Source organism: Micrasema longulum, unplaced genomic scaffold, assembly GCF_059751315.1.
Source record: "Micrasema longulum isolate JH-2025_06_02 unplaced genomic scaffold, ASM5975131v1 h1tg000745l, whole genome shotgun sequence".
Taxonomy (NCBI): Eukaryota; Metazoa; Arthropoda; class Insecta; order Trichoptera; family Brachycentridae; genus Micrasema; species Micrasema longulum.
The window spans coordinates 635,556-645,808 of record NW_028277939.1 but is presented as its reverse complement, the minus strand read 5'-3'; the positions used below and the strand labels follow the sequence as shown (position 1 = coordinate 645,808).

Genomic DNA, 10,253 nt, shown 5'->3' with positions numbered 1-10,253 from the left:
AAACAAGTATATATGGCAAAAATGAACGGCAACGTTAGACGAGGACGACCAAGGAAGACGTGGCATGATCAGATAAACCAAAATCTTAAGTCTGGTCATGTCAAAAGCAGACAGAACCGAAGGGCATGTATGACAAGATGTATGAATGTGGAAGAGGCTAGGAGTGTATGCCAGGATAGACGTGTGTGGCGGTCCATTCTCTCTGCCTACCCCTACGGGAAATGGCGTGATGGTAGTAGTAGTAGTAGTAGTGAGAGTAAGATATAAATTTAATGCATGGAATGTGAGAGTGAAGTGATGTTTTGGAAAAAAACTTAAAACCCACTTGTTCTCTAAATTATTTGAATAAATCCGTAGCATGTGATAACAAAATAAATTGTTTTAATTGAATTACAAATTTAAAAGCTTCAATCAAATTTATTTATCCATAGAATCACTGTGTCTTTACATTTTAATCAAGGCGCTTTCGCCTTTGAGGTATCATGTTATGAAAATGGCGCTATATAAGTTATCCATAATAATAAAGACAGAACAGCGTCTCTGTCTCCCTTGTTATGAGTTCTATTTTTGTGCTCTTTTATGCATATTTATTGCTGTACTGGCGTCATATTAATTCTTCGCATAGCAAACATAAATATTTTTTGTATTAAAATCCAGCATCTTCTTCTTCTTCAGCCTTATTCTCTCTACTGCTAGATAAAGGCCTCTTCCAAATGTCTCTTTGTTTTGTTTGGAGGTTTTTGGCATTAAAACACCACGCTTGCCAGACGTGTTGGTGAGTTTGGATTAAGCCGCTCTTAACATATGGAGCAGACGCTGTTTTTAGCCGCCCCGCCGCCGGGTCAGACGCTACTGAATGTTTGGTTCACGGGAGGTATTTTATTTCGCTCCTACCCTTCTTCTTATCTGCCGAGTGTTCCCCTATCCACCATCTGGGGACGCGTCCTCTAGCGGTTACAGGCTCCGCGAAGGATGTATTAAAGTCCAGCATAGTTATACAAATTTTACATTCCAATCAAGTGTGAAAATGTCCATTTGAAGATTACGAAAAATACCACTTGATGATTTAAGAAAATAAGAGAGATATGAGATGTAGATAAGAGAGTCTTGTATCATTTGTAGATTAGAGCAACATTACGCCCACACAAGAGTTAAAAGGAGGATTACAATTAACATATTATAACAGAGATGGAGAGCATTTTAGAGGAGGTACTCCGGGGCAAGAGGCTTTCAATTTTGATTGCCAGTTCAATACTTGTGGCATAAGTAAATACGTAAAATGGGAAACGATGAATGGGCAGAAGGTCTTTAGGATTTATGTTAGTTTCAAAGGAATTGAAATTTTGAAAACTTTTGACTACATAGTAAAAAATAGGTTTTATGGGACCAAAAAGATAAAAGTGTCTCATAATCGGGGATAAATTACACATAACTTGTAGGAGTAAATACTTTTTTGCAAAAGCATACTTTTTATGTAGATACAAGTTTGTCTGTATACATCATTGAGAAATCTTGACAAAATATGTATAAAAAAAAACAATTGAATATCGAACAGGTACGTACTTAAGAAAAATACTATTTTATTTATACTGGCAATACTTTCCAGTGGTACTCAAGCAAGAAACGTAGAACATTATTTTTATAAATTTAATGTAACTTTTAAAATGAAAACTACCTACCCACTGAATCGATCTTAAATACTTTAATTTACAGACCTAACATACCTTGCCTTTTTACAGTATATTGGTTGATAGGGTGAAACGCTATGCCACGCTATCTTTACCATTACATCAAGAATTGTCAATAAATAATTTAAAATAAATAAAAATATAGTATATTTCAATTACCTGCTGAATATGTTAGAGAATATGCATTATCTTTCCTTATTCTGGCAGATGAAGAATACAGTTTTTTTCGTAAGATAAAACAAGAATTCTGGTCGAGTAAGTATTTATTTACTCGGTGGCTACAAAAATCTAAAAAAGATAATCCATTAATGTCTGCCTCGTTGTGTAGCAGTTAGCGCGTTCGCTTATCATATTGTAGGTCCCGATATGCTGCATTTTTGCACCAATGCAGATAGATAATAATTATAAGATACGATAATGATGTATTATATAGGTACGTATATATGGTAAAATATTATTTCTTTGTTTCTTTCTAAGGCTTGTGATCAAATAAAATAAATTTTCTAAAGTAAAAGCAAGCACAATATACATGTACAATATCTTATAAAGCACAAAATTTTCTTTGAAATGACGTACCTATAACCTTTACAATCTTGTTTTACTTTTGGTGGTTATTTTTAAATTAGGAAAAAACGGACCTGCGTATCGCGTATGTTAACATCTAATAAAATAAGTTTACAGCCCCTGAACACAGACGACAAACGTCAAAATAAAATAATATTGTGTTACGTCAAACCCGGTCTGAAGGTCGAAATATTTGTCTTGTTTATGTATATATGTATTTAGTGTGGTATCGTTCGCGGTGAATAGTATCGCGATGATGGCGGCCAAGAATTTAGCCAAGTTGGGCTTCCTGGACACCTCGAGGACCGCCTTCCTGGCGTGCGACATACAGGAGGCCTTCAGGAAATCCATGACGAACTTCGACAACTTGGTGCAAGTCGCCAACAGAATGGTACGGCCGGCTTTATTCAATTTATTTTGATGTGTTTAATTTGTTTCAACTCTTCCTTCTAATGTAGCCAGTACGCATTGGATCTAATTACTGTAATATCTATAAATATAATAAATTATAGGCCAAGATTTTCGATATTCCTTCATTATACATTTGCATATAGGTTAAAATATTTTTGATTAAATTATTAATACTTTTTGGGAACAGAAAAAGCATTTGATCAAAATCAGAGATATATCACTGAACAATATTTTGAGTTTGTCCAAATTTTTGTATACAAGGACTGGATTCAACTCCCTGGGGAGCTGTTATTAACATATTACCTCCGAAAACCACAGAAAAAGTAGCCTATTCATATCATTTATGTAGGCACAAATATATGATCATTTTTTGTAGCTTACCTATAAAAAAAAATCCGTTTGCACTAAGTGACAGTGGGTTTCGGTTTCCGGGTCAGTCCCACAAAAATGATGATTTATCAACAATATTTTGAGTTTGTCCAAATTTTTGTAGACAAGGACTGGATTCAACTCCCTGGGGAGCCGTTACTAACATATTACCTCCGAAAACCACAGAAAAAGTAGCCTACTCATATCATTTATGTAGGCACAAATATATGATAATTTTTTGTAGCTTACCTATAAAAAAAAATCCGTTTGCCACTGGGTGACAGTGGGCATCGGTTTCCGGGTCAGTCCCACAAAAATGATGATTTATCAACAATATTTTGAGTTTGTCCAAATTTTTGTAGACAAGGACTGGATTCAACTCCCTGGGGAGCTGTTACTAACATATTACCTCCGAAAACCACAGAAAAAGTGGCCTACTCATATCATTTATGTAGGCACAAATATATGATAATTTTTTGTAGCTTACCTATAAAAAAAAATCCGTTTGCCACTGGGTGACAGTGGGCATCGGTTTCCGGGTCAGTCCCACAAAAATGATGATTTATCAACAATATTTTGAGTTTGTCCAAATTTTTGTAGACAAGGACTAGATTCAACTCCCTGGGGGGCTGTTATTAACATATAGCAACAGAGATGAAGAAAATTTTAGAGAAGGTAATATAGAAGTCTAGGCATCTACAGGGCTTATGACCTGTCGTTGGCTGGTTTAAGTGGCTATTTTACACACTGTGTAACATTCATCATTCTGCCCATATTTGAACATCTATATCCCTTCAATTCTTTCGTCTGTTGATGTTTGGGAAGTCAAAGAGCTGAAACCTTTATTTATGCGGGTGAGATTCATTTAATCGAATTATTTCACCTACATACTAGGCAACGCCTGAAGATCTTATTTTTTCTATTTCTATACTTCACTCAAATGTAAATGAAAGAAATTCTCGTAAACCCTCTCCACCATAAGAGAGTACTTTAACTCGCAAGATCCCCAAATCGTCGAGCCTCTCTCGAGTCTAATTTGCACCAACGAGTTGTGCTAACTCCAAAATTGATGTAGTTAAGTCCATCAGAGATTTAGGAGTTGTTTTGGACACTAAACAGACACAATGAGCATATAGATAATACAGTAAATAAATCACTGAAATTACTTGGCTTCATCAAAAGAATATCCTCTGATTTGACTAATGTCCGTACAATCAAAACTCTTTATTGCTCAACAGTTCCCCCTCTTCTAGAATATGCCTCCTAGAATAGTGGTCTGGTTTCCATTCTATGTGAATCACATAAATCACATTGAACCAGTCCAACATCGCTTACTTCGAAAAGTAGCGTGGATGCTTGGACTAGAGAGAGGTAACTATTTTTATGCTGATATAGAGTCAATGTTCAATATTTCTAGTCTACAAAAACGTAGAACTAATATTGATTCCATATATATGTTCGGTGTACTAAATAGTATAATCGATGTTCCATCATTACTGAGACAAGTAAAATTCAATATTCCGACTCATAGGTTGAGAAACAATGTACTGTTCGTCGATCAGCACAGAACAAACTATGGCCTTCATTCGCCGAACGTCTTTGTCGTATTGTTAACTCGAAACAAGATCTGGACTTTTTTGGTTTAAGTTTACAATGATTTAAACAAGCACTAAATCTTGTCTCGATGTCCCTTATGTTTGTCAATGCTTCTTTTCTTTTTTAAAAAATGTTTTCAACTATCCTTTTATTGTAATATTTAAACCCTATAAATTGTATACATGGACAATGTCCGTTAATAAATGAATAAATAAATTGTATTACCAAAAATTCTAGCAGTACGCAGATGATGATAATAAACCTTTTATCTTGCAGTCTGCAGCTGCTGGCATATTGAACATCCCTCTGTTTGTCTCCGAACAATACCCCCGCGGGCTCGGCCCTACGAGCCCAGCTGTGGATATAGCCCGGGCCGCACTGGTGTACGACAAGACGCGCTTCAGCATGGCCTCCCCGACCCTCCTGGACGAGCTGAGAAGGAGGTTCCCGAGCAAACTTGATGCGGTCGTGCTCTACGGGCTGGAGGTGACTTGTATTTACATTTTCAAATTTTATTTACTAGAAATTTACAAACAAACAAACCAACGCGCCGCTAGGCAGAAAGGATAGAACGTTATACCACTCTGATTTCCAGATTGTCCAGATCACGCTTCTTTTACATTAATTCATCTTCTAATGCATGTGTGTCAATTATTTGTTGGATCTTCCTCGTTTCCTGCATCTGTCAACATTTGCATTGTAAAGCTTTTTAGCTGTTCTTTCGCCATCCATTCGCTCTACATGTCCAAACTGAAGCAGAACCCTTCTCTTGATTTTGTCAATAATGGTTTTCTCAGCCTTACATAATTTATTTATTTATTTACGGATTTATTAAGTCCATTTATCAATGGCAAATACATTTCTTTAAAATATATACAGGTATAATGGAAATAAAATACCACTAATCTAGGACAAAAAATTAAATGATCATTACTACCTCGAGGCAAGATCTGATCCATCTCAGTGATTTAAATCTAAAAAAACTTGCACCAAAAAGTCCAGATCTTGTCTCGAGTTTACAATGCGACACAATCGGGACATTGGTGCATGCGAGCCATAGTTTGTGCTGTGTTGATCGGAACATTGAATGCCACCTGTTCCAGTAACGATGGTACATCAATTAAGCCATTCAGTAAATTAAACATAAATGTGGATTAATATTATTTCTACGTTTTTGTAGACTTGAGATTTTGAGTATTGACTCCATTTCTCATAAGTGTAGTCTCCCCTCTCGAGGCCAATTATCCATGCTACTTTGCTTAGAAGATGATATTCTACCGATTCAATATGATACGCTTTGTACTTACAGCCAAACTGCTAAACAAAATATAAATAAACTTATCAATGAAACTTCATGGTTAAGTTTTACTTTTTATTATTTTGACCAACGAGCGCTTTCGACTGGTGAATTGTTTACAAGGTTTACAGCTTTTATACTATTTTTAACATATTTTGGAGATAAGATCAAATAAGTATTTGGTCAGGGGACAGAAACATAAATATTTACAACTAGTTTGCTAAACAGTTCATTTTTGGGAGTTTTTGGACCGAAATTGGGATTAAGCTTTTATTATTTAAAAGGTGGGGGAAAAGAACACAAGGCAAAGTACACATTTTAACAGATGTTAAACCCTTGTTAAAATACTTATTTGATCTTATCTCTAAAATATGTTATGAATAGTGTAAAAGCTGTAAACGTTGTAAACAATTCACCAGTCTCGAAGATGTCAAAATAATAAAAAGTAAAACTTAACCTAGAAGTTTCATTGATAATTTTATTTATAATTTTATCATAATCATTAACTACGGAGTTTTATCAAGAAATATCAATAAAAAACATCGATATGTTAATAACGATTTATTTCGGTGTATTTTCAGGCTCACGTTTGCGTGGAACAAACTGCCATGGATTTCCTCAGCCAGGATATAGCGGTGCACGTCTTGGCCGACGGTTGCATATCTCGCACTCAGAGCGACAGGCTCCTCGCTCTGCAGGTAAATATACTCACACAGTCAACCTCTCCCTGGAAGGTCGTCGATGACGATCTTTCGACTTTATTCGGCGGAACTAAGGGGCGCTGGATTGACGTGAGAGGAGGCGAGAGGGATGGCTGGCTACACGGTCTCCTGGAGGCAACTGGTGATGTCCACATGCTCCACTTAGGAGCCGATGTGGAAAAGAAGAAGAATTTTATTTTATTAAGCTAATTAATTATTGAATTTAATAAATTATTAATTATTTATTTTTAAGAGTGTTTGACACATTTCTGGTCATGTGGTCACAAGAGCAGATCCCAGCAGAATGCTCGTACGAGATTTTCCTGTAATTTGAATTATTTTATACCCAAAACACATATGACTTTTGCTCTGAGGAATTTCTCTTGTGGTTCCAAGAGGGTTTAATGTTCTGGATGAACATATTACAATTAGTTCTCCAAAATGAAAGCCATTTTCAGAAAGAGCGTACAAGTTTGTATTTTGTCTAAAGAAAGAGACCATTGCAGGAGACTGCTGCGAGATATTGCTTAGATTTATATACTTTTAAGCGTGTTGTCCAGATGTTTATTGATGTATATGTTTACTAGCTGACCCGACAGACGTTGTCCTGCCCGAAGGTTGGCTAACCTTGGAAAAATACTTTTTATTGATACGTAGGTACTTAGGTACTTATTTTTGGTACGTGTATTTTGTACATACAAGTAAAAATAAATTGCAGAGTCATCTGCAGGCGATTACTAGTACTTAATTTAACTCGGAAGAGTCTTAAAAACATAAAATAAAGTAATATGCTAATTAAAAATACTTAACTTCAATATCAATACATAGATGGCGCTCCAACACGCTTGTGAATGGTTTCTCATTTAATAACATATATACAAAAATCAAAAATGTTACCTGTGTCGATATTCGCTAATAAGCGGAATGGGGAATGTTGTAGTACGTAAAGTGGCCACTTAACCCAGCCAATGACAGGTCATAAGCCCTGTAAACGCTCGAATATCCATAATCCTGAATTTGAAAAAATTCTACCTCATCTCTGTAGGGATATTAATAAAAAATATATACCTAGGTACTTGTTTGTGATTAAATTCCAAAACTAAAAATTGTTAATATTCAAATATTAAATTTAAGTAGGTACTTGTTTATGGTTGAATTCCAAAACACAAAATAAATATTTTTTCAAATATGGCATTCTTTTTGCAAACGTCAAACTCCGGTCTTCTCACCAACAGAGGAGTGTACTTAAGTAGGAAAACGATTTTTTTAAATGTATTGAATTTAATATTATTTAGTATTACCAAAATTAAAGTAAAAAGAAATAAATGGGTAGAAATTATAGGGAATTTAAGGAAAGGATCTGATTAAGATCCACAAAAAAATATTTTTTTTATACACTAAAAAAACACATTTTGATTGTTTAGTACAGGAGATAATTATTACTTCTTTGTTCGTAAATCTCTGCTGGTACAATTCTCTTATTTATAGAGTACTGTAGATTATTTTACAGTATGTTTTTTTTGTCCACGGTGTGAAAGATCATAATAACCATTATTTGTTCACTATGTGAAATTTTCTCTATCTTTTATTTTTTTATGATGTGAAATGTATTTTTTGTTACCAGCGATTGCGGGAAATCGGCTGCCACGTCACCACGTCGGAGAGCGTACTCTTCAAGCTGATGAGAGACAAGAACCATCCCCAGTTCAAGGAGATATCCAAACTAGTCAGAGAACCCATCGCCGACTCCCTCGACTTCGAGAACCAGCCAATTATAGCCAAATTATAAAGTCCGAACTCGGAAGCTTAACTTGAAAATAAAATAGTAAATTGAGTAGTAACGAGGTACATCCAGAGAGCAAGTTCCGCTTGACAGATTAAAGAAAACAAGTACTTATTCAGAAAAATAATTTATCGTTAAAAAGGCCTTTGGACCGTAAACTCAGTCAAACTTGGTTATTACGAGGAAGACGGGACTGACTGAGTTTGCTCGTTTTACCAGAGAAAGGTTTTTTGAATCCAATCGCCATTGCATATTGTCACTATTGAACATTATAATAAATGCTTACAAACATACCACTTTCTAAATTTCAAATGCGGATAAATAAGCATTCATATTTTTTTACAATGTTGACAATGTGAAAAGGGTAGAGAAAACTTTTTAGCAAGGTTAAATATTTCTGTACCTCAGAGGCAGACGGATGCAAATCCAGAATTTGATGAAATAACATTTCGATTTTCGTATCCAGTTTATGATCGTGTCCGTTGGTTTTGAAGAAATGTAAGTCTTATAATGAAAGAACCGTATTAAGACACTGAAAATACAAATTAATGCGATTAATTATCAGAAATCACTTAGAAAGAGTAAATTCTTCAGGCTTTTGTTGAACTTTTGGATGTGCATCCGTCTGCCTCTGAGGTACAGATTTTTAAAATCCAGCATAGTTATACAAATTTGACTTTCCGAATCCGCTGAGAAAATGTCAATTTGAAGATTACAAAATACACAACTTCATCATTTCAAAAAATAAGAGAGATATATCAAGTCTTGTGTCCTATGTAGACTAGTGTGACATCACAGCCGCACAAGAGTTAAAAGGTAAATAAAAAACGTCATATTTTGAAAATACAAAAAATAATGATTTAAAAAATATTGTTGATTTGGGATGAGCACTTCCCTTTAAAAGTGCAATATATTTAAATTAGTGAAATTTTCGTTACCAACTTGTGCCAGGAACCCAAAGATATTTCATTCATCTCTATTGGAATATGTCAATATTTTCTATATTTCCGTACTTTATTGGACATGTGACGTGTCAACGAATGTGGACTTGTTTGATGTTCTCCGCATTTAGGAGATGAATTACAGACCATATTTCACAAGCGGAGGGATTTTCAATTATATAAGGCATTTTAAACAAGCACCATGAAGCGTACACAATAGTCAGCTAACTCATGGCTTCAACTCCTCAATAGGTCAGGGTAGCGGTACTTACAAGCGATCAAAGTACCGCGAGGGCATGAAATCTAGATATACCTCTCATTACCCCACTCGATTTCGTATTTCGGGTCAAATACGATTGTCCAAAGTTCTATTTTACATGCGGAACTGTATCTGCCTGAACACGGAAAAAAATATATATAATAAAAACTGCATTCAGCTGTGTTTTAAAACTTTGTTAACTCTAAAAAAATTCTTTGTAAAGTTAGACCATTGTTAGTTCAGGAATATATTTATATTCATTGTTATCAATTGTTTTGTTTTTTGTATGAATAAATAAATTTTAAATAATGTTTTTTGTCTTAACCTAAGTTATTTTGTCGGCCTCGTGGTGTGATGGTCATCGCGTTTGCCTACCATGCAAGAGGTCTAGGGTTTTATTCCCGACACGATTGAGGTGAAATATTTATTTAAAAGGGTGTTTTCATACTAGAATATTTCACAGTCCATCAACTTACGTTCATGTAACTAAAAATGATCAAGATACGCTGCGATTCGCATCCCAGTGCAGTGCCCTATGCACCATTAAGTGCGGAAAGGGTATGATGATGAAGTTATTTTAAGATGCATGTTACTTTTTTGATCACAACCTGATATTGAAATTCGAGATCAGTCTAAAAGGTGCT

At 35.1% G+C, this 10,253-nt stretch overlaps 1 protein-coding gene across 1 annotated transcript; it reads left to right on the top strand.

Annotated features, from left to right (window-relative positions):
- Positions 1-2,376: 2,376 nt before the first annotated feature.
- On the top strand, positions 2,377-9,918 carry LOC148279230 (isochorismatase domain-containing protein 2A-like). The gene is made up of 4 exons (XM_088230265.1): positions 2,377-2,643; positions 4,905-5,114; positions 6,507-6,623; positions 8,251-9,918. The coding sequence occupies exons 1-4, from the start codon at positions 2,506-2,508 to the stop codon at positions 8,413-8,415; spliced, it is 630 nt and encodes a 209-aa protein (XP_088086391.1). The 5' UTR covers positions 2,377-2,505; the 3' UTR covers positions 8,416-9,918.
- The last annotated feature ends 335 nt before the right edge of the window (positions 9,919-10,253 follow it).

What these genes read in the sequence shown, in the direction of transcription:
- LOC148279230 (XM_088230265.1), top strand. Translation starts at nt 2,506, where the DNA reads ATGATGGCGGCCAAGAATTTAGCCAAGTTGGGCTTCCTGGACACCTCG. An exon ending in TGCAAGTCGCCAACAGAATG is followed by an intron (nt 2,644 to 4,904) that starts GTACGGCCGGCT and finishes TTTATCTTGCAG; the next exon opens with TCTGCAGCTGCTGGCATATT. An exon ending in ACAGGCTCCTCGCTCTGCAG is followed by an intron (nt 6,624 to 8,250) that starts GTAAATATACTC and finishes TTTTGTTACCAG; the next exon opens with CGATTGCGGGAAATCGGCTG.